At 43.7% G+C, this 24,152-nt stretch overlaps 1 protein-coding gene across 4 annotated transcripts in view; it reads left to right on the top strand.

The window, feature by feature from the left end:
* The window catches only part of NHSL1 (NHS like 1), a 287,111-nt gene that overhangs the window by 250,493 nt on the left and 12,466 nt on the right, over positions 1-24,152 (top strand). For 2 of the 4 annotated variants that reach the window (XM_062186832.1, XM_062186830.1), the window contains exons 4-5: positions 9,108-9,300; positions 14,841-14,972. In XM_062186832.1, the coding sequence (XP_062042816.1) occupies positions 9,108-9,300; positions 14,841-14,972 (325 nt within the window). The remainder of the gene's footprint in view (positions 1-9,107; positions 9,301-14,840; positions 14,973-24,152) is intronic. The other 2 variants (XM_062186828.1, XM_062186829.1) reach the window with 1 other exon arrangement.

Below are 24,152 nucleotides of genomic sequence, written 5' to 3'. Positions count from 1 at the left end.
CTTATTCAGGTTAATTGTTCTAGAAGATTACCCCTAATTATCCTGGCACAAAACATTTACCAAGTATAATTTTTACAATGTATTTATGGTAGGAAGGTAGAGATCTTGCTAACGATAGCCATATGCATCTTTGATAGACTAAAGGTGCAGTGCAGCAAGCAAAAAAAAAAAAAATGTTGAAGGTATTTCCAATTACATATGCTATGCATATCTCCTAAATAGTAAACCTACTGTATGAAAAGATGCCATCAACAAGGGGATTCATAAATCCTGGGAAATAGTTTAGATTCACCTGTGAAATCAGAAAGCAATTGCTTTCTGTTCTCATGTTGGCTTTTTCCCCCTCCTCCAGTTTTTAGTGTTTCCCAGCTACTACAAAAGAGGTTATTCAGGTATTTAAAGGGAGTTCAGTTATGGGTGTCAAAATACTTCCTGTGGGTTGACAGGGAGGTTTGCAGCTGCCCTCGTTGGAGGCTAAATTTGGTGGTGTGTTCCCCGCATCTGGGAAGCATCACAGAGGCCCTATTGTCTCCTCAGCAAGGTGAGTTACTCAATCTCCTATGTAAAAGCCTCCCCCAAAGAGATGCAGTCACTGGAATTTTCACACCGAACGGTTGGCTTTCATGGCACTGATAGAAACTGAATTTTTTTTTTTATCTATTTCCTGTTATTCTCCGATTGGACACCTTAGATTCCAGACCAGGCTTTGTTGAATCGAGGAAGGCCATTGAAGGAAAGCAAAGCAGGCAGCCTTGAGGCTGTGGCTGTAAACCTAGGAGGCTCACTGAATGTGGTGCTTAAGGACGTGGGTTCAGGAGGTTTCTCCGCCTGGCACAGGCTTTGGGTGGGCTTCAGTTTCTTCCATTCTGAAGATGTGGAAACCAGGTGTTCTGCTGGCCCAGAGCAGCCCTGGCCTGCAGCTGCCAGCCTGTGTCATTATTCATAGCGCTGCCTTTCACTTGCAGAAGTGTTCTGGTTTTGATAACAGATTACCTGGTTCCCCTCCCTAGCTTGGAAGATTGTTGTGAGTTTCAGCAAATTTACTGTTTGTCAAACCCTGGCACACAGGGTATGGCCAAGTGGTGGTGATTACTATTATTAAACTGTTTGGTTTTTTTCAAACCAGACTTCAAAGAAAATTACTCAATAGACAGTGCCTGTTTTTATGAAAATTTGGCCACTCTTCCAATCATCCTGCCTTTTATTCCACCCACGTAGAATTTCCTGCCCAGAGCAATGAATCTGAGAGGTTGTAGCAATTGTTCAAAGTTTTCTGTTGTCCTGGCTTCTTAGGTTGTCTTATGTTCACACGTATACATTACATCCTTTGTGTATGTAATTTGTTATGCTAGAAAGATGTGAAACTACCAGTTGGCATAGTATTGTTAACCTTGTCATAATAGAACACTTCAGAACATTTTCAGAACTTTGTTTTACAAAGTAGATCTCGTTTCTCACCAGAAGCCTATGGAGCCTATGGAGGTGGCTGTCATTTTAATGATCTAGAACTGAAGCTTGGAAATAGGGCACTGCTTTCTCAAGTTCATAAAACTAGAAAGCATTGTGGAGGGCAGGAAGGCAGGACTTTTTCGAGCTTGTTTCCACTGTACCATGTTGGGAAACGAAAAGGGGGCATTTACTAAATCCCCCTAATTCCTTCTCCTTATACCTGCTCTTTGATTCACTCATTCTTTTCTTCATTATTTTTTTCTTCCGAGAGATGTGCAGGTGCTGCTTGGCCCCAGAATACAGACCCAGTGGCCTAGAGTTGCTTGCTGTCTGGAAGTGACTCGAGATGCAGTCGTTTGTTACTGGGTCTCAGGGCACAGTGGAAAGTCCGCAGTAGCTCTGTGGGCTCACTGTGGGTTTCCCTGTACCACTGTGGGCAAGGATAAGAAAATTGGGGGCTGTCAATGTCAGGCCTTTGAACATGCAAACCAGTGAACGTGTCTTCAGTGAGCTGTTCCAGTTTCTTTTGTTGCACACATCCCAGTACATAGCAATCAGGCTCCATTCATATCCGCCTTCCTCTCTAGGTGGGAGGATGGCATCCCTAGCTTGTTGCTCTCTGTGTTCTCAACATAGAGCCAAGCAGCTGGCACAAGGAAAGACTCAGGCCCCAGAGACTGTGCTTGTATGTGGCCATATTCAATATTTATTGCAACCATATAAGGTACCTTTGATTATGCCCATATCATGGATGACGATACCATATCTTAGAGAGATTAAGGCACTTGCTCAAGTTCATGTGGCTTTTAAATACTGAAATAAGATCTCTCTACCTTTAAAACAGCTTGTTGAGGTATTACTTACATAAAGGAAGTTGTACATATTTAAAGCTTATAATTTTTTTTTAAAAAAGATTTATTTAAAAGGCAGAGGTACAGAGAGAGGGGAGACAGGGAAAAAGAAAGAGATCTTCCATTTGCTGGCCCTCTCCCCAAATGCCACACAGCCAGGGCTGAGCCAGGCTGAAAGCAAGAGCAATGAACCAAGAGCTTCATCAGGGTTTCCTACGTAAGTGGCAGGCCCAAGCACTTGGGCCATCTTCCTCTGCTGTCTCCTGTGTGTTAGCAGGGAGCTGGATTGGAAATGGAGCAGCCAGAATACAAACTGGTGCCCATATGGGATGCCAGCATTGCAGGCAGCAGCCAGACCTGCTACACCACAACGCCAGCCTCCAAAGCATACAATTTAGCTTTTGACATGTGTACGCTCTTGATGCCGTCACCACAATCAAGATAGTAACAAGCCATTGCCCCCAAAAGTGCAAAGACAATGTACATCCTGGTCTCCGACTCCAGAGCCTATGTTTTCCTTCCAATAATGAGTATGTCAGGAATATATCTGTTGCTATAGCCCTTTCCTCCTAACTCTGTCTGATGAGGAGTCATGAGTTATTGAGGTAATATAAAGAGCATCTTAGCCAATGCAATTGTCCATCAGTAAAGGGATAGGTGAATATAATACAGGGCTAGAGTGGAAATCTCAGTGAAATGAACAAATGGTAGGCTCCCGCAACCACATGATATGTCTTAGAACCACAATAGTAAGCCAGAACTGCTACAAAGAGAGTGATACTATCTTTGTGAAAGTCAAAATAAATCTTTTTTTAAAAGATGTTTTTATTTATTTGAAAGGCAGAGTGACAAAGCAAGCGGGAGAAGGGAGACAGAAAAAACTTCCATCTGTTGGTTCACTCACCTAATGGCCTCAACAGCCAGGTCTATGCTGGGCCAAACCCAGGAGCCAGGAACTTCATCTGGATCTCCCACATGGGTGGTTGGGGCCCAAGTACTTGTGCCATCGTGTGCTACCATTCCAGGTGGATGTAAGCACGGCAGCTAGGACTCAGATGAGCAATCCATATAGGATGCCACCATTGCAAGGGTGGCTTAACCCTCTGCACCACAGTGCCAGCCCCAATGCAAATTTTGATGTATAACTTAAATGTATTTATACATATATATACACACAAGCAAGCATATGAGAAACAGAAAAATGCTGAACACAAAATTCAGTGAAAAAAGTGGTGAACTCCAGGGAAGGAGAAGATAGGTTTAGAGAGAGGCGTAGAGGTAGCTGTAGGTTATTAGTTTTACTCATTTCAGGTCGGGGGCTAGACAATGAGTTCTTTTTTTTTTTATTTTTTTTTTTTTATTTTTGACAGGCAGAGTGGATAGTGAGAGAGAGAGACAGAGAGAAAGGTCTTCCTTTTTGCCGCTGGTTCACCCTCCAATGGCTGCCGCGGTAGGCGCGCTGCAGCCAGCGAACCGCGCTGATCCGATGGCAGGAGCCAGGTGCTTATCCTGGTCTCCCATGGGGTGCAGGGCCCAAGCACTTGGGCCATCCTCCACTGCACTCCCTGGCCACAGCAGAGAGCTGGCCTGGAAGAGGGGCAACCGGGACAGGATCGGTGCCCCGACCGGGACTAGAACCCGGTGTGCCGGCGCCGCAAGGCGGAGGATTAGCCTAGTGAGTCGCTGCGCCGGCCAACAATGAGTTCTTAAATGTTCATTAAGTACATTACATACTTTGTATGTAAAATGTGTCATGCGAAAAAGGTGATGGAAAACAAACAAATACTTGGAACTGCTGTGGCATAGCTGATTTGAATCCCAGCTGTTCCATTTCCGATCCAGCTCCCTGCTAATGCTCCTGGGAAAGCAGCAGAAAGTGGTTCAAGTACTTGGGACCCTGAACCCATGTTTGTGACCCATATGAAGCTCCTGACTCCTGGGTTCAGTCTGGTCCAGCCCCAGCTATTGCAGCCGTTTGGGGAGTGAACCAGCAGAAGAAAGAGTTTTCTCTTTTTCTCTGTCACTCCTTCTCTATCTGCTTTTTAAAGAAATAAATCTTTAAAAAAGAAAAAATGAAGAGAGAAAGAAAGGAAGGAAAGGAGGGAGGGAGGGAGGGAGGCTGGCAGGCTGGCTGAGTAGGGCAAAGGTATGCTGATTTTGACCTCCAGAAGATAACAGAACTAAGGGGGAAGAATTGCATTCCCAGTTGGAGAGAGGTTTGTAGTGGAAATTATATAGAAAGAACCTCTGTTCTGTGCCTTAAAGCAGTGTAGACAGTACAGTCATGCAGCAGTGGGACACCACTGGTGACTCCCATAGCTAGAGGTGGGAGGGGAAGCCATCTTCCTGGAGCAAGGTGCGAGGAGCCTGCAGCAGCCGGTGTCACTGGTGATATTGACTGAGGGAGAACCTTGTGGGCCACACTGACTTTGAGTCCAGTCTCAAGCACTAGCAGGGAGCAGGGTGCCCACCTAACCCCCTGAAAGGCAAGCATATTGCTTTCTTCCCATCCCCCAACAAGGGCACATGGAGACTACCAGGGAAGAAGTGTCATCTTAATACGGTGAGTAGAGGCTGCTGTGGCCTATGCACACACCTGGGGGACTTTATCAGAGGAATAAATCCACAGTCTCCACTGACTTTGAATCTGGCCTAGAGGGTTGGTGGGGGGCAAGTCACCCTCCTGGACCTGTGACGTGCCCCCTCCCCTTACTCTACCCAGCACCTGGACTCAACCTGCCAGGGCTGAGCACCAACCAACTTCTGGCAAGGAGGCAGCTGGCTCTGGGAAGGCCTCAGCTCTCCCCATGGGCAGTTAGCTGAGAAGAGATCAATCCCCTGTTCCCTGTGACTGGGAATTCTATAATTGCACAGTAGGGCATGAAGTAGAGCTGAGTCCCTGGGCTTCCGAGGCTCAGAGTTGACTGAGTGCCTAGAGTAGGTCATTGCACAGGGTTCTGTGCTCACACCGAGGAGCACATAGATCCTTGTGTGGTTCATGTGCCTGTGTGGGTGGGCTGTGTAGCCACTATAGGTTCACCCTGGGCATTAGTCACCTCAGCGGGTGGTGGGGAGTTGGGGGATGAGGCTGTGATAATGCCAGCTGCCATGTTTAAACCCTTTCCCCTGCTGATGATAGAGATCAGCCACACCCAACTAGGGAGGGTACCACTTTGGACTCTTGCCCCACTCAAGTTCTGGCTGGGACTCCCTGGCCCTATCCAGGACACACCTCAGGATATCCACTGAAGGAGCAGACATTCCACTAAGCCATAGAGGCATATTTCAAAGATGAAAACCAACAAGTGTTTCAACAAATGCCTAAAAATAAACATAGAAATTCAAGGAACACAACACTACAGTATCAGAATGTGTAGACAACGAGATTGATGAAATGCCTGAAAAGGAATTTGAAAGAGTGATTATGTGATTATAATATGATATGATATATAATATTATATGATATAATATTATATGATTATATATATGATTATATGGTTACTCAAAAACACAGAAAAGCAAATACAGGAGTTAAAGAGATCTATACATGACCTTGATGAAAAATTCTCCCAGGAGATAGAGATATTCAAGAGTAATCTAAACTGAATTACTGGTAATGAAGAATTCAGTATGTCAAATAAAAAATACAGTGGAAAGCCTTAACAACACACTCAGTGAGGAAGAATAAAAAATATCTGAGCTAGAAGACAAATCCTTGGAAATAGCTCAGTCAGACAAAGAGAAAGAGGAGGAGGAGGAAGAAGAAGAGGAGGAGAGGGATGAGAAGATTATCAGAAGTTTTTGTTCTTATTTAGAGATATAAAGGAATTTGTATTTTTAGGCTTTCTCCCAGAAGACCTGGTCATTCTTGAATAATAATAACAGATAAAACCATGTTCTCCAGAACCAGATCAAATGGATATAGTGCACATTAGTGTCATTGTGAGACCTCAGTAACATAGGCATAGTTCATAAATTGGGTATGTTTCATTTCACATTTTCCTTAGGTGGAAAAGAAGCTAGATGATCATTTTATATATTTTATGTATTAGGAATATAAAGTAAGATCTGGCATTGCAGCACAGCAAGTTAAGCTGCTGCTTGTGATACTAGCATTTCATATCAGAGTGCTGGCACAACAGTTGAAGTCCTGGCTGCTCTGTTTCCAATCCAGCTCTCTGTTAATGTGCCTGGGAGAGCAGTGGATCATGGCCCAGGTGCTTGGGCCCCTGCAACCCACATGGGAGACCTGAGTGGAATTCCTGGCTCCTGACTCCTGGCTTTGGCCTGGCCCAGCCCTGGCTATTGTCATTTGGGGAATGACTGAGTGAATGGAGGATCTCTCTCTCTCTCTCTCTCTCTTTCTCTCTCTCTCTGCCTTTCAAATAATAAAAAATAATCTTTTTAAAAAGGAATATAAAGGCCGGCACCTTGCTCACTTGGCTAATCCTCCGCCTGCGGCACCAGCACCCCAGGTTCTAGTCCCGGTTGGGGCACCGGGTACTAGTCCCGGTTGCCCCTCTTCCTGGCCAGCTCTCTGCTGTGGCCCGGGAAGGTAGTGGAGGATGGCCCAAGTCCCTGGGCCCTGCACCCGCATGGGAGACCAGGAGAAACACCTGGCTCCCAGCTTCAGATCAGCGCAATGAGCCAGCCTCAGCGGCCATTGGAGGGTGAACCAATGGCAAAAAGGAAGACCTTTCTCTCTGTCTCTCTCTCACTGTCTATAACTCTACCTGTCAAATAAAAATTTAAAAAAAGGAATATAAAATAAAAAAATGTATTGAGATATCTGATTTTCTGATTTATAATTTTATTTGTACAATGCTTTTACTGTCATTAGTTTCCTAGTAATAAAAGAAAAAATGGATACTTTTAAATTCATGATTCTGCTTTTTTTTTTGACAGGCAGAGTGGACAGTGAGAGAGAGAGAGACAGAGAGAAAGGTCTTCCTTTGCCGTTGGTTCACCCTCCAATGGCTGCCGTGGCCAGCGCGCTGCTGCTGGCGCACCACTGCTGATCCAAAGCCAGGAGCCAGGTGCTTCTCCTGGTCTCCCATGGGGAGCAGGGCCCAAGCACCTGGGCCCAAGGACTTGGGCCATCCTCCATTGCACTCCCGGGCCACAGCAGAGAGCTGGCCTGGAAGAGGGGCAACTGGGACAGAATCCGGCACCTGACTGGGACTAGAACCCAGTGTGCCAGTGCCACAGGCGGAGGATTAGCCTGTTGAGTCGTGGCACTGGCCATGATTCTGCTTTTCTAAAGTCATCTTTATGTGATTCCTACCTTCATGCTCATGGTGTTCAGCAGTCACTGACATGTCTACATCGTTCATCCTAAGAGGACCTCCCTCTGTGGACAGAAAAGGAAGGCAGTGTAGCTGGTGTAGAAGCAAACTCAGCTGGATTCACAGTGGAGGGCTCTATCCCTTTACACCAGACTATTTCCGTTAGCTCTTATGTAGCTTCCTCCCCAGCCCAGGGCAGATTTGTGGAGCTCTAGCAGTTGTAGAATATATATTTTGCAACAAGAAATTCAGTAGCAATAAAACAGTGATGCCAGTGTTCTTGTGTTTTGAGATTTCTAACCAATACCTTTCTGTACCTTTCTTAGAAACTTGCATTAAATTCAAAAGGTATAAAACCTGTCTTTTAAAGACAGGTAAAATCTTGCAAACATAGTGTTGAGTGAAAGGAGTAAGTCCACAAAAGAGAACTGATCACATGACCTTTTATAGAAAAGTTCACATGCAGGCCAAAGGAAGCTGCAGTGTTAGGAGCTGTGGGGTTAGCTAGCCTTGTCGGGGGTGGTATGATTGGAGGGCGGGGAAGGGGTAAAATTGATCTGGGCGCTGGCTACACAGGTGTTCCCTTTTTGACGATTCACTGACCTTTTTTATCCTTCCGTAAAATTCTTTTTTAAAGTCTATGTTCATACGTGGTAGTTCTGTTTAAATACTTTAAACTGGAAGGACAGTTCTTACACATTCGTTGTGCACTCTGTACTGCCGTTTCCCACAAAAGTCACTTACCCTTGGTGGTGCTGTTCCTAAGCCTGTTAGTGTGTTTCCTTGCCATGGAGCCGGCTGCCGTGGAGCCAGGGTGAAGTGCTTGCCCAGACCCCTTCCTCGCCTCCTGGTGTTAGGGTGAAAGGAGACACAAAGGCACTGCAGAAGGGCTTTGGTGTGCGGATGTCAGTCTCTATCCGCAGACACCGCCAGCAACATTTTCCGGGAATTCTGATAAGGCTCCGCGCTTCTGACTGTAACTTCACAATCGCATACTGACTTTTCCCCATATAAATAGCTTCAGAAGAGCAGAAGTAACAATAGCTCTATCATTTTTGATATGTTCCCTGAGGTCACAGCCTAAAGAAAATAAGGCTAAGGCTAGAAATTACCCTGAGCAAAACTAAGCATTGATCAAAATAGAAACAGATGTCCATGGCCATGGTGTTTCTCCGGGCTCCTAACGTTGAGCTAAAGCCATAGCTTTCTGAACCTTGTAAACAGAGGCAACACAGGAAGAACTTAGCAAAACCTTTTGCAGTCCTCACAACATACAGGCTAAAGCCAGCATGAATCATGAATATTATGGGTAAGCCCAAGAGCATAACCCATTTTCTTGCAAACCATTGCTTCTGTCCTTAAATAGGACCATTTTTTTTTTTTTTTTTTTTTTTTTTTTTTTGCAGGGAGGGATGGGGGGCTTCCTTTCCATCAGTCTAATGCTTTCTGAGCTAGGGGGAGGTGTCTTTTTAAATGTTCCTGCTGGCAATTTACATGTTGTGACTTCTTTTTCCCTCTGCAGTGTTCTCTGTCTTCATCAGAAGAAGACAGACTCATTTCCATCCGGAGACCTAAAACACCAACCTCAGGGGACTTCTGTGACCTGCACACTCAGACCAACTGGACCAGGTCACTTCCACTGCCCACCCCAGAAGAGAAGATGCGGCAGCAGGCACAGACCGTCCAGGCTGATGTGGTTCCTATTAACATAACCGGTACGCCCTGCTAGGCCACAGATTCAGAGTGTGGTGGGGAGAATGACCATGGCTTTCTCTTTGTTCCAGGCTTTTAGCATTTCATGTAGACATCAGAGCGAGCAGCTGCAGGCTGCCTGGCTTCCTGCTCTGTGTTTAATGGAGGGGACACTGGAACTGTGTGTGTGCATGTGTGTGTGTACTTGTAAAATACTCATTGCTTCTTAGATCAGAAGACTGCATCACCAAATGCTGGCGTTGAAGAACACGCTACGACTGTGTTTTTATAGGGTCACCTTCTAACTGTGATCCTGTGTAAGAAAGAAAAGTTGTGTATTTCGTGCGTAAGGATTATTTTAGATACTTATAGAAGTAAAGAAACAATCATTTTGTTTCTCAGTGATAGATTTTCTTGTACAAAAGGGGAAAATTCTTGAAATAAAAAATTCAAGTGAATTATAAAGAACTATAAAATATTTTTTAAGACTTAATAAGGTGATCAAACTATATTTTGATTTCTGTAATTTGAGTTCCACAACCTTCAAATAAGAATTCATTCCTCTGAATATAAAATTATGAGAATATTTTACACTAGTCTACAATATGAATATAACTGGCCAGACTGGACATTCAAGTTCTTATGTAATATTATAGTCAGCCTTTAGTCATTCGTGATAAGGTTATAAATAACAAGGTACATAAAGCTCAAAGATCTCTTCCACAAACTTAAAAGGGCTGTTAAAAAGTATCCAAGGGGAGGGGTCCGAGGCGTGAGGAAGGTCAAAGTGCAGAATAGGCAAGCTGAGGCTTAACAGCTGCAGCCATGGGTCTGTGTGCTCAATAGAAATAAACGACTAGGAGTCACCATTGATAATCAGCCCATAACTCATGGTTCACGGAATCAGAGCCTTAAAGAATCAAGTGACCAAAAAATGTAAGTTTTCATAAACAATTAGAATGGAAATCACAGCGTCCTTAGCCTCTGAAGCTGTTTCCACTGGAGAGCAAAAACTATGGCATTGGTGAGCTTGTTAAGGGGTCAGTCACATTTTGAGAGTTATTGAAGATTTTCTTAAAAAAAATTTATTTATTCATTTGAGAGGTAGAGTAACAGAGAGAGGAAGAGACAGAGAGAAAGGTCTTCCATCTGCTGGTTCACTCCCCAAATGGTTGCAATGACCGGAGCTGAGCTGATCCGAAGCCAGCAGCCAGGAGCTTCCGCTGGGTCTCCCACGCAGGTGCAAGGGCTCAAGCACTTGGGCCATCTTCCACTGCTTTCTCAGGCCATAGCAAAGAGCTGGATCACAAGAGGAGCAGCTGGGAGATGAACAAGTGCACACTTGGAGGCTTATCCAACTATACCACAGTGCCAACCCCATTGAAGATTTTTAAAAAGTGTCTTACAGGATATCAAAAAATGATGTTTAGAACTCTTTTTTTTTTTTTTATTTGACAGATAGAATTAGACAGTGAGAGAGAGAGACAGAGAGAAAGGTCTTCCTTCTGTTGGTTCACCCCCCAAATGGCCACTACGGCTGGTGCTGCACTGATCTGAAGCCAGGAGCTGGGTGCTTCCTCCCGGTCTCCCATGTGGGTGCAGGGACCCAAGTGCCTGGGCCATCCTCCACTGCCTTCCTGGGCCACAGCAGAGAGCTGGACTGGAAGAGGAGCAACCGGGACTAGAACCTGGGGCCCATATGGGATGCCGGCGCCGCAGGTGGAGGATTAACCAAGTGAGCCACACACCAGCCCCTAGAACTCTTATTTTGAATTCCATAGAAATGTAATAAACAAATAGGTGAATTATTTTCAATTCCATGTACAATGTACATTTTTTCACAGTTATTTTACTTAAAAAATACAGTATTTTATCCATTTTCTTTGTTAATCTTTCTCAATGTGTTTCTCATTCATCCAGCTTACATTTTATAAAAATTATTTTTGTAAGTAGTCATGTTTCAGAACCAAGTATCACATTTATTGCTTTGTGAAATATATAAGCAATACTTTCTATAAGATGAATTATTTGATGAAATGCAGCAGAAATGTAATTACATTCTATATAATTAAATGTCTCAGAATTAATATTACAAGATAAAGAGACTATGATATTAAGTATGACAATCTTAATGGAGTTATGATGAAATGCATTATCTTGAAATCAGGAGATTTTGAAAGAGTAGAGTTTCAAGAATAAAGAATTATTTGCAATGAAATGCATTGTCACAACAGAAGATACTGCCATAACTTTGAGTTTTAATTCTCTCCTGTGTGATGACTAAATGAATATGAATTACCTAGAATTTAAAAGGAGGACTTGAAAATGCCATGCAAGAAAGGTGAATGACAAAAAAGAAATGAGCAAAATGAGTTATGTCAAAATGCAATTCACTTTTAATTGAGTGATTAACATTTTGCAGAAATGTCAAAATTAAATATAATGCCTATTACATATTTATTGATCCATTTTCTGGATCTGTGTGTTCACATACACGAATACTTTTCTTCAAGTATTAGTTTTCTAAATCTAGTACAAAGCAGTAAAAATTTTTACTTTTGGTGGTTGAATTGATATAGATTATTTAGCTTCCTACTCTTTCAGGAAGGTCATGGAGAATGGAATTAAAAAGATAAATTTGGGATGAATGTTTAGCCTAGAGGTCAAGATACTCATGTTCCACACTGGAGACCTGAGTTCTGTTCCTGGCTCTGAAATCAGGAGATTTCAACTTCCTGCAGTTCCAGATCCTGGGAGACAGTGCTGATGGCTCAAGTAGTTGGGTTTCTAACACACCTGTGGAAGACTTGGGTTAAGTGCTCCCACTCACCCACCCCCATCCCCTGTAGCAGACATTTGGGGAACAACTCTTTGAGTGGGCGCTCCCTCTCTCTCTGTCTTGCTGCCTCTCAAATTAAAAAAAAAAAAAAAAAAAAAAAAAAAGAATACTCATGCATATGAAGGGTCTTCAAAAAGTTAATGAAAAGGTACATTGTGAAGAAAGCTATGCATGAATCTCAAAGTTTCTTTGTATGTATCACAATCAACTTAAGTTTTCATTGTATTTTTTCCATGAGCTTTTTGAAGTACCCTCATATTTCTAAAGCCCTAGATTTTTGAGATAAAAGTGTAGCTTTCTATAGGGAACTGTTATGTGCTCATTATTTGGAGTGAGCATCAATCCTCAAGTTTGGTTTTCATTAAGACTCAGTAGGGGGAAAATGCCAATAAATTCATCATTTGAAATCCAGAATGCAGTCCACCTGTCCTAGAGGTTAGAGATAGGGACGATGAGCTGCCAGCTTAAAGGCTGGTGTAGTCCTTTCAGTAATAGTCCCATTTAGACCTGGCGTGCAGTACAAGTTGAGGATGGGGAAAAAAAGTTCTTAAAAAGTCCACATAAATATTTTCATAATCTGGCATCAGGAATAACAACTCTTCTACCTAGAAGGTGAGTATAGTGGGAAAATGTACTTATACTTAAACTTTAAAAAGTTTTTATTTTATTTTGAAAGCCAGATAGGAGAGACAGAGAGATCTTCCATCTGTGAGTGCACTCCCTAAATGCCTGCAACAGCTGGGGCTGGCTGGGACCAGGGACTCCATCCAGATCTTTCCAGTGGGTGGCAGGAATATATGTACCTGAGCCATCACCTGCGCCTCCCAGCCTCCACAAAAGCAGGAAGCTGGAATCAGAAATGGAGTTAGGATGTGAACCAATATGGGATGTCCCAAGCAGTGTTTTAGCCTCTATGCCAAATGTCTTCCCCAACATGCTAAAGCAGTTTTTATCAACTGGCTTTATATTGATGTTTGAGCACCCTAGGTTTATTTATGAATAGTAACCAGGCCCAATGCTGCTTTTCAATGAAAGGGAATGATTTCATTCTCAGATATTTGTTGGATAACTACTCTGTGCCAGACATTAGCCGACTTCTGTAGGAGACGCCAAGGTATGTGAACTATAGTGTCTATCCTTTAGAGACGTGTAGACAAGCAGGTGAAACAGTCTTTGTAAATGACATTGCAAGATGGGGAGTTAGGTGCCTTTAATGGTGTGTCTGAGGGAGATACATCTTCCTATGGTTTGCTTCTTAATTTCCTTGGCGCTTAGGTGATTTTATCTTTTGTTTTTAAAACTGGAGACCAACTGCAGCTTCAGTTAATGTTTTGCCCCTCTTTGATGTCTTGATTCAAGGAAATTTTTTTCCTTTGCTGCAGATGGCTAATGGACCATTGTGGCTATGACTTGCCCCCTTTAAGGGCAGTTCATGCTGTTGCATATGATGACCCATTTCTCGAAGCCGTGGTGCTTTCTGGTGTTTCAGGGTCTTCTCTCAATCTTTTCTGTTTTTCTCCATTTGAAACAAAAACTTGCAAGTATTTGCAAGGTTGCAAGCATTTATTTCAGTTTGTTCCTCAGTAGATGAAACGGGTTTTGAAAACTCAGGTCTTTAATACTCCATTTTGATTAAATAAGGCTCACAGTTTATTCCTATCAAAGTAGAAGTGACACTGTCCACAACATTTCCACTTTGCATATGTGTCAGTATTGCTAAAGAGTATTTTAATACTTTTCTTATGCATAAAAATGACAGAAATATGCAATCGGTGTGTATATGTATAAATATATATATATGTTAAAAATTTCTTTGAGGAAAATTAACTATTTACAAAGATCAATGCTGTAAAACTTAAAACCCTAAGCTGGCAAGTAATCAATAGCAGATCAATCAATAACTGACATTGTTAACAAATTTTATTGTTTTATGGTTTCTCTTGGTGTGTTAATCACTCAAGCTTGTCCTCCTGAAAAGAAAGGAGTCCAGTGGATGTGGTGATGCCTGTTTGGTTGCAGCATCACCCGAAATGTCTAAATTAAGATCAGCTTTAAGAAGCGATTATGAAACAGAGAGAAGCAGTTCGGCTTTAACAACAGCAGTGCTACTGGGTCTCGTTGTGGATAAAGTACTGTATCACTATAAGGCTTTTGATTTTGCACTACATAGTACTTCACACCATAACACAGTCTATCGAAATTGTTAGCCTCCTTGACTGAACAACAAGCTCTTCCTCTACAAACGCTTGATTCAGTTCTTTGTCTTATTGTACAAGACAAGATGTTGCATGGGTCTCCTTGGGGTGACCAGATGAATACTACAGATTCATCACCCCTACCACACACATGTGGATGTAAGGAGTGATTTTGTGGACCAGAGGAACTTTGTGAATCACTTCCAAAATGATTCCTTTAAAAAAAAAAAAGTCACAGGATCACTCTTTCGGGGTGTTATTGACAGATTTGCATTTGCAACCCCAGCTCACTTGGAAATGAGCTCAGGGTGCTTCCGTTGGCAGAACACACAGAGGAACGGGAAAAGAGCCTTATGGTGATAGTGTGCTTTCCTTCCCTCTTTGCCCTTCAGCATCCATTATCATGTGACTGGCTAACATCATTATTAATACCTTCTTATCATTTGACAACAAGCTGCTGGAAGAACGTGCATGGTGTCAGCTTGCTTGGAAATAACATTGCTTTGCTTGTTCTACTACTCTCCATTAGGGGAGAATTTCGATCGCCAGGCCAGCCTTCGGCGGTCTCTAATTTACACAGAGACTCTGGTAAGACGACCGAAGAAAGTCAAAAGGAGAAAGACTATTACAGGAATCCCTGACAACATACAGAAGGAGCTAGGTATGGCTCATTAGAACTGTATTCTCTTGCTCCTCGTTGCTGCTCGCCACGACCGCCTAACCTCATTTGTGGTGCTTATCCAATCAATACATTCTGATAGCTCCCAAGGCCAGCTGCTTGCCTGAAAGAGGCATTCGGTGCAAACCTTAACATGCCCCCATGCAGACGATTTATTGCACTGCAGGGCCAAGAGCTTCTGAAAACCATTCACTGGGGTGATAGAAAATGAACAGATCATCATTTCTGTGTCTCTTGGACTTTGATTGTTTCTGTAATTACATTTACTTTTTCATTTAAATCTTATTCAGTCCTCCAAGCCGAAATCTCATTTTCAAATTATGACTACGTACCTCGCTTACACTGACAATGCTGGTGGCATTTTGCCAGGAGAGAGCTGTCTGGGATTATGGGTTTATGTCATCACAGTAAAAAACAGTCATTTAATTGGATAACACCTTCATTACTTCCAATGAAACAATTGCACAGCTTTTTTTTATGCAGTACTTTTCAGCCTGTGATTAAAGCAGCAAGCCACAAAAGAAACATTTTGGCTGGTGGAAAGGGTTGTTTTGATTCAGTATTCACTCACTCATTTTGTTTCTGCTTCTCTGCTTGGGATAATCCTCCTCTTCCTAAATTAACTTCCTCTCCCTGTTTTTCCTGGGGCCCAGCAGGAATGTCTGTAGGCAACAGACAGCACAGCTCCTGGGTCATGAGCCAGACCCCAACACCCGGCTACTTGGGGGGAATCTTCACTCCCTGGGTGACCCCAGGCAGGTTCTCTCACCTGCTTCCTTATTCCACATATGGGGTTGGGGATGTTACTAAACCTACCTTGCAAGGTTGATGGAGACCTTAACAAATTCATACACATGAAACACTTCCTACCTGGTACTGCTATAAACACATTCGCCTCTCTGAAAATTACTGTGGGGTACATAAGGCTACCTGTCTGGAAATTTGCCTCTTTTTCCTCACCCAACCTGTGGACTCACTTCCTACTTTCAGTTGATATTCTTATTTACTATTGAAATTTATATTCTCGAAACTCAGAGTCATTCTTTCTGAAACCATTAGTCTTTTAGTGAAAATGAGCTTATCCTAGCAATAGTGATGTGTCTGTCACAGCTCCTGGGGTAGCATTTCATCTCCTGGGCACTACAGACCTTGTGCCTGTGTATCCCATCTGCCCCCAGCATCCCTGCTGAAATGCCTTGTACTGGGGGGAAGGGCAGACTCACCCTTCTGTTCCTGGCACTTGGTGGCTTTTCATCCCTCCAGTTCTAAGGTATACGCGCTCTGGCTTCTAGGCTGTGACAACATTCCCACAAGACATGGCAAGGCTTTGCCTCTGCTCTAAGTAGCTCCCAGGACCTCAGCTACAGGTGCCGGTCTTCTTCCTACTGGGGTGAGAGGAGTGTGGGAACAAAGGCAAGACAGCAGCTGCACCCACAGGGTTGTGAACTCTGCCTTTGGTGCGTGCCCCAATGCTGCTCCTCCCATGAACCCCTGCATCCGTGACACATGGGTGCTTCCTTTCTTCCTCTCCATAGAACTTAGTGGTGTCTCCTTCTTTGAGGTTCCGTTTTTGTTTTTCCCTACTTGAGCTGACAGCTAACTAATTTGAAAAAATATAAGCTGGACATAATACTCTGTAGATGTTTAATGGGCTGATTTCTTACAGCGCTCAGACAACAGTTATACTTTAACTGGTCTTTTTAGGAGAAGTTCCTTAACCTAAAGGAATGGCTTTAAAAACAAGCAGTTAGGCCCTTTGTATAATAATAAAATTGATGCTTGGAGGTAAATATATAAGAGGTTTTTCAACCAAGATAGGTAGGTTTTGGATGGCTACATTTAAGGAATGTAAGAATTGTCTCAGAGCAAGATACGCATACACATAAGTATTCAATATGCATTGTCTGTGTACATGTGTAATATGAGATCGGCAGCTGAGAGTCACAAACTCTTATCACCTATATAGCTGAACCAACCAGTATGAAGCCAGTAACTCAGCTGCTTCTTTGATCTTACTAAAATTATCTGACTAGCTAGGGAAACCACATCTCCTGGAATTTTAATATTTTTAAAATCAATAATGGAGTCCCTGAATCCATGTTCATGTTTCTTTTGCCTGTCCCATGGGACCACTGCTAATGCTGGAGGAAAGAAAATAGCTGTCCCATATCATCTGTGTTGTGACTGCTGCCAGACATAAGTCACTGGATGTCATTACACCATTGATGACATGACCTGGGTCACAGCTGGAATTCAACTGAGACAACTGCATCTAAGTTAGAGCTAGTTTAAAATTTAAAAAAAAGGGGTCGGGGGCAGGGAGGGCATTGCGCCATCGCAGGTGAAGCTGCCACTTGAGATGTTGCTATCCCATATTCAAGTGCCTGAATTCAAATCTCAGCTCCACTGCCTCAGATCCAACTTCCTGCTAATGGACCTGGGAAGGCAGAGTATGAGTATGTGGGTCGCTGCCTTCCATGTGAGAGACCCAATGGAATTGTGGGCTCCTGGCTTTGGCCTGATCTAGCTTCGACTGCTGTGGGCCTTCGGGGAGAGAACCAGTGGATAGACAAGCTCGCTTGCTCTCTCTCTCGCTCTCTCTCTCTTTCAAATAAATAATCTTGCTAAAGAAAAAAAATGACAACTGCAGTTTTCAGATGGAATCGTTAAAGGATGGGTGATAGAATGGAAGAACCTTCATATGGCCAAACAATGGATCATGTATTTGCTCTCTTTTCAAGATTTGTAGTTGACCTTGACTTTACTCTTAATATTTTATATTTCTAAGTTTATAAGTCTTATACTAACTAATCATTGTCAAAAGTAGATACTTCATATTTTCTTTAAAATTAGTGTTCCTCTAAACATAGGGAAGTATGAGAATGGCTGAGTCAAACAAATCACACAAAAAAGGTGTGACTTTCATAAGCAGAGGCATTGGCTAGTCACTCTGCCGCTGGACACTGCCCAAGTTGCCAGGAGCTCTGGATCCTAAAGATCTCACGACAGAGGGGCGTCTGTGAGTTAAAAACTTGTGTTACGTTCAATGATGTGCAGTTTGTACTTCAAAATGCGTAAATAGTGGGCTCTGGAGACTAGCAGCATATAGAGCTTCCAAATCAAGGTATGATATCGAATGTTTACTTCCAAAGCATAGCTGAAGATTTAGGATTTGTTGCCTCTTTTTTTCAATGAGTGGGACAAAATTTCACATCTTTTCTTAAATCTTAAAACTGCACAGACTGTGTCTGAACATCATGTGGGGTTTTGTTTTTTACAATCAGGTCAGATTATTTGTTGGTATACAACTGTATTCTGCTACTGAACTTACCCCCATATATATTTCGTAAGAGGCAAAAATCTCATTTATAGAAATCCCTTTGTGGATAATTTTTGAGACTTTGTACTAAGAACATTACTGAAGACTTCTCAAGGCTTTTTAAAAATTCATATGCTAAACCTTAAATAAACTAACTTGTAAATTTCTATTAAGTAGTTAGAGGTAGTTTTTATAAATTAGAAATTCTGGGGCTGGCACTGTGGCACAGTGAGTTAAAGCCTTGGCCTGAAGTGCCGGCATCCCATATGGGCACCGGTTCTAGTCCTGGGTGCTCTTCTTCCAATCCAGCTCTCTGCTGTGGCCTGGGAAAGCGGTAGAAGATGGCCCAAGTCCTTGGGCCCCTTGCACCCATGTGGGAGACCTGGAAGAAGCTCCTGGCTCCTGGCTTTGGATCAGTGCAGCTCTGGCCGTTGCAGCCATCTGGGGAGTGAACCAGCAAATAGAAGACCTCTCTCTTTGTCTCTACCTCTCTCTGTTACTCTGTCTTTCAAATAAATAAAATAAATCTTTAAAAAAAAGAAATTAGAAATTCCTTGTGGTATTAGAATAGAATAGAATTGATTTTGTTCATTATATATTTTTAAAGTTATATTTATTGATTGATGACAGAATGACAGAGAGATATGTTCCACCAATGACTTAGTCCCCAAATGACCAGTCAAGGCCAGGGCAAGCTAAAGCCAGGAGCCAAGAACTCCATCTGGGTTGCCCTTTAGTGACACAAGCCCAGATTCTTGGGCCAGCATTTGCTACCTCCCAGGGGGATTAGCAGGAGGATGGATTGGAAGCAGAGACAGGATTTGATACCAGGCTTACCCATAAATTATATATATATATATATATATATATATATATATATATATGTATATATAATTGTGTGTGTATATATATATGTATATATACATACATCTAAAATTTTTATTTATTTATTTTAGAGGTAGAGTTATAGACAGGGGAAGAGACAGAGAGAAAGGTCTTCCATCTGCTGGTGCACTCCCCAAATGGCTGCAATAGCCAGAGCTGGGCCAACCAGAAGCCAGGAGCCAGGAGCTTCTTCCAGGTCTGCCAAACAGGTGTGGTGGACCAAGCACTTGGGCCATCTTCCATTGCCTTCCCAGACCATTAGCAGAGAGCTGGATGAGAAGAGGAGCAGCCGGGAAAGCAACCAGCACCCATATGGGATGCTGGTGCTGCAGATGGAGGCTAGGCTTAGCCTACTATGCCACAGTGCTAGCCCTTCCCCTGAATTACATTTTAAATTCAGATAAATCCCATCAAGTTTTTTTGAGACAATTTTTTAAAGATTTATTTATTTATTTGAAAGGCAGAGTTACAGAGAGGCAGAAAGAGAGAAAGAGAAAGAGAGAGAGGAGAGAGAGAGAGAGAGATCTTCCATCCACTGATTCACTCCTCAGATGGTCACAATGGCCGAAGTTGCACCAGTCCAAAGCTAGGAGCCAGGATCTTCCTCCAGGTCTCCCAGATGGATGCAGGGGCCCAAGGACTTGGGCCATCTTCTACTGATTTCCCAGGCTGTAGCAGACAGCTGGATCATAAATGGAGCAGCCAGGACTCGAACTGGTACCCATATGGGATGCTGGCACTGCCGGCGGTGGCTTTACCTGCTATGCCACAGCGCTGGCCCCCCATCAAGATTTTTAGCAGCACTTCAGTGGTCTACATTTGCTTGTAGTTCTTTTTGTAGTTTGTTTTGATCTTTATGTAACATTCATCTGTGTCCTATAATAATATGAAACTTTACTTAAATTTATTTTTATTTATTTTTGTTTTATTAGAAAGGTAAAGAGATAACAGTGGAATCTTCTTTCTGCTGGTTTACTCCCCAGATGCCTGCAGTGTCTAGGGCTGGACCAGGGCTAAGCCAGAATCCCAGAACTGCACATGAGTGAGTGGCAGGGACCCAAGTAGTTCAGCCATCACCTGATGCCTCCCAGCTTGTGCATTAGCGGGAAGCTGCATCAGAAGTGGAGCTGGAATTTGGGCCAGGCCCTCTGATATGGGACATCTTAACTGCTATGCCAGTTACTCACCTCCCGTGAGAATTTTTATGTCATAAAAATATTAGAGCAGAGGCCAGGGCTGTGCTGTAGTGGGTAAAGCTGCCACTTGCATCACCAGCATCCTATATGGACATCAGTATGTGTCCCAGCTGTTCCACTCTGATCCAGTTCCCTGCTAATGCACCTGGAAAAGCAGAGGAAAATGGCCCAGGTCCTTGGGACCCTGCACCCATGTGGGAGACCCAGAAGAAGCTCCTGGCTCCTGGCTTCAACCTGGCCCAACCCCAGTGATTGCAGCCATTTGGAGAGTGAACCAGTGGATGAAAGATCTCTTTCTGTGTCTCTCCCCCACACTCTGTAACTCTTTCAAATACATAAATAAATCTTAAAAAAAAAAAAAAGATTTATTTATGTATTTGAAAGATAGAGAGCAAGAGAGAGATCATTCATTCTCTGATTCATTCCCCAAATAGCTGCAACAGCCAGGCCTGGGCCGAGCTGAAGCCAAGAACCACGAGCTTCTTGGTCTCCCACATGGGTGCTGGGGCCCAAGTACTTGGGCCATCTTCCACTGCTTTCCCAGGCATGTTAGCAGGGAGTTAGATCAGAAATGGAGCAGCCAGGACTTAAACCAGTGCCCATATGGGATGCTGGTGCTGCAGGCAGAGGCTTAACCTTCTAAGCCACAGTGCTGGTCCCGAAACGACCATATTTCTATTTTCAGGAGTCTACAATGATTACGCACTCAAAGTTGTTACCCAAAAGAAACAAGATTTTGTCTTTGGCATTTGAATAGTTTAATTGCCAGTAACTCCATGCAATAAAAAACTACAGTTTTTATTTTTAAGATTGATTATTTGGGGCCAGCGCTGTGGCACAGTAGGTTAATCCTCTGCTTGCAGCGCCAGCATCCCATATGGGCGCCGGTTCTTGTCCTGGCTGCTCCACTTCCAATCTAGCTCTCTGCTATGGCCTGGGAAAGTAGTAGAAGGCGGCCTAAGTCCTTGGGCCCCTGCACCTGCATGGGAGACCTGGAGGAGGCTCCTGGCTCCTGGCTTTGGATTGTGGAGTGAACCAGCAGATGGAAGACCTTTCTCTCTGTCTCTCCCTCTCACTATCTGTAACTCTACCTCTCAAATAAATAAATAAAAATCTTTAATAAAAAATAAAGATTTATGTATTTGAAAGGTAGAAAGAGACAGAGGGAGGGACAGAGAATGAATCTTCTTTCCACTGGTTCACTCCCCAAATGGTCAGAACAACCAGGGCTGGTCCAGGTTGAAGCTCAGAGCCTGGAACTCCATCCACATATCCTGTGTGGGTGGCAGAGGCCCAAGTACTTGGGCCATCCCATCATCTACTACTTTCCTATTAGGTGCATTGGCAGAGAACTGAATCAGAAGTGGAGTGGCTAGGACTCATCGGCACTCCCATATGGGATGCCAGCATTGCAGGTGGCAGCTTAACCTGCTGTGCCACAAGGCTGGCACCACAACTACAGTGTTTAAAGAATATGACATTAAAAGCTACCACTGATAGAGTGAGGCATCCTGAATGTTTGGAATGGAACCAGTACAAACTGACACACCAATGCATGGCAGCCTCCCAGATTTCTCTATCTCCAAATAGCATAACTGTGCACTTTTTATTTTTTTTTTCCTCCAAGTAGATTTTTTTTCTGCTCCTGCCCTTTGCCCACTTCTCCTTTCTATTTTTCCCCTTATTTTTTTGCATCTTATTTGAATTGCAGGAGTAGAAAGAGGCAGAGGCAGGCAGAGAGAAATTTTCCATCTGTTGGTCCATTCCCCCCAAATGCCTACAACCACTGGGGCTGGACCAGGCTTCAGCCAGGAAGCCAGAACTCCATCCATGTCTTCAGTGTGGGTGGCAGGGACCCAAACACTGACAACATCACCCCTTGCCGCCCAGGATGGGCACAAGCAGGAAACTAGAACTGGAAGCAGAGTCAGAAGTCAAACCCGATGTCCCAGGTGGCATTTAACCCCTGCACCAAACACGCCCCCTCTCGCTGAGGCACAGCCTCCTACATGTGTGTGTCTTTGAGGACTGGGTCCTGCAGAGAAAAGAGCAAGGAAATAGGTCATCTGTGCTAAATATAAGAGGATAAAAATGATTCTGCATCCTGGTGAGAGACCGGGCTCTGGATGGGGTGCCCCCCTCACGCAGTGGCATCTCCTTTGAGGTTGACACCAGCACAGCACTGTCATTTGAGTGATGTCCTGTGCCATGCAGATCAGCCCAGTTAGGGACATGTGCCGAGCAATGGTTACCCTCTGTGGGGAAGAGGGAATATTTAGCAACCACATCTCACCAGGGTCCTTGTCAGGTGCCCCACAGTGAAGGTGGACACTCAATCAGCCCTGCTCAGCAAGGCCTGGGCGTGAGATAGTTTCAGGTCCTCGTTGATGAAAACCACATAAAGAGAGGAGCTGGTGCTGTGCGTAGCAAGTAAAAGCCGCTGACTGCAGTGCTGGCATCCTGTATGGATGCCAGTTCAAGCCCTGGCTTCTCCACTTCAGATCAAGCTCCCTGCTAATGTGCCTTGGAAAGCAATGGAAGATGGCCCAAGTACTTGGGCCCCTGCTCTCACCAGAGAGACCTGGATAAAGCTCCTGGCTTTGGTTCTGCTCAGTCAGTCTCAGCCATTGCAGCCATTTTGGGGGAGTGATCCAGTGTATGGAAGATGGATCTCCCTCTCTCTCAATCTCTCTCTCTGCCTAGGCCTCTCTTTCTCTGTAACTCTGACTTTCAAATAAATCTTTAAAACAACATCAACGTAAAAAGAACTATAATTTTAAATATTTAATTTGTTGCTGGGGATGGTTTTGCATTTTTCTCAGTATACTTTGGTTAAGTTCTTGAATTTCTGATTTTTTATCTGTTTATTTACACTTAAGAGTTTTTGTTGTTGGATATGATAACAGCATGCTCTTTATTTTAAAAAAAGATTTATTTATTTATTTATTTATTTATTTGAAAGGCAAAGTTACAGAGAGAGAGAAGGAGGAACAGAGAGAGAGAGTGTGTGTGTGCTTCCATCCAATGGTTCATTGCCCAGTCGGTCACAATTGCTGGAGCTGGCAGGTCAAAGCCAGGAGCCAGGAGCTTCTTCCAGGTCTCCCTCGTGGGTAATAAAGGCCCAAACACTTAGGCCATCCTGCACTGCTTTCCCAGGCACATTATCAGGGAGTTGGATCAGAAGTAGAGTAGTCAGGAATTGAACCAGTGCCCAGATGGGTTGTCAGCACTGTAGGCAGCAGCTTAAACCCCTGTGCCACAGTGCCAGCCTCAGCATGCTGCTTTTTTAAAAAGCTTTTTACTTTTATTCTCCTTGAAAGACAGACTCAGAGAAATCTCACATCTGCTGGTTCATTTCCCAAACGTCTGCAAAAGCCAGGACTGGACCAGGTTGAAGCCAGGAGCCTAGAACTCAATCCAGGTCTCCCATGTGGGCAGCAGGGACCCAAACACTTGAGCAATCATCTCCTGCCTCCCAGAGTGTGCACAGCAGGAAGCTATAGTTGCAAGCAGATGCAGGACTGGAACCCAGGCACTCTGATATGGGATGTGGGTGTTCCAAGAAGCACCTCAACTCCTGCCCCAAATTAAGGTCTTTCTTGTCCTCTTCCCTCTGTTTGTCTTTCCTCATCTTTCTTTCATTCCCTTTCTTTACCATACCACTCTCTGGCTGGAAAGCTCCAAGAAATGAATGGCCCTCCTATGAAGAGACATTCACTCCATCAGTTCCCACTGCTTTACCCCTTGCCAGCACATAACAGA

This window comes from Lepus europaeus, chromosome 3, assembly GCF_033115175.1.
Source record: "Lepus europaeus isolate LE1 chromosome 3, mLepTim1.pri, whole genome shotgun sequence".
Taxonomy (NCBI): domain Eukaryota; kingdom Metazoa; phylum Chordata; class Mammalia; order Lagomorpha; family Leporidae; genus Lepus; species Lepus europaeus.
This window is presented reverse-complemented; position numbering and strand designations above follow the sequence as displayed.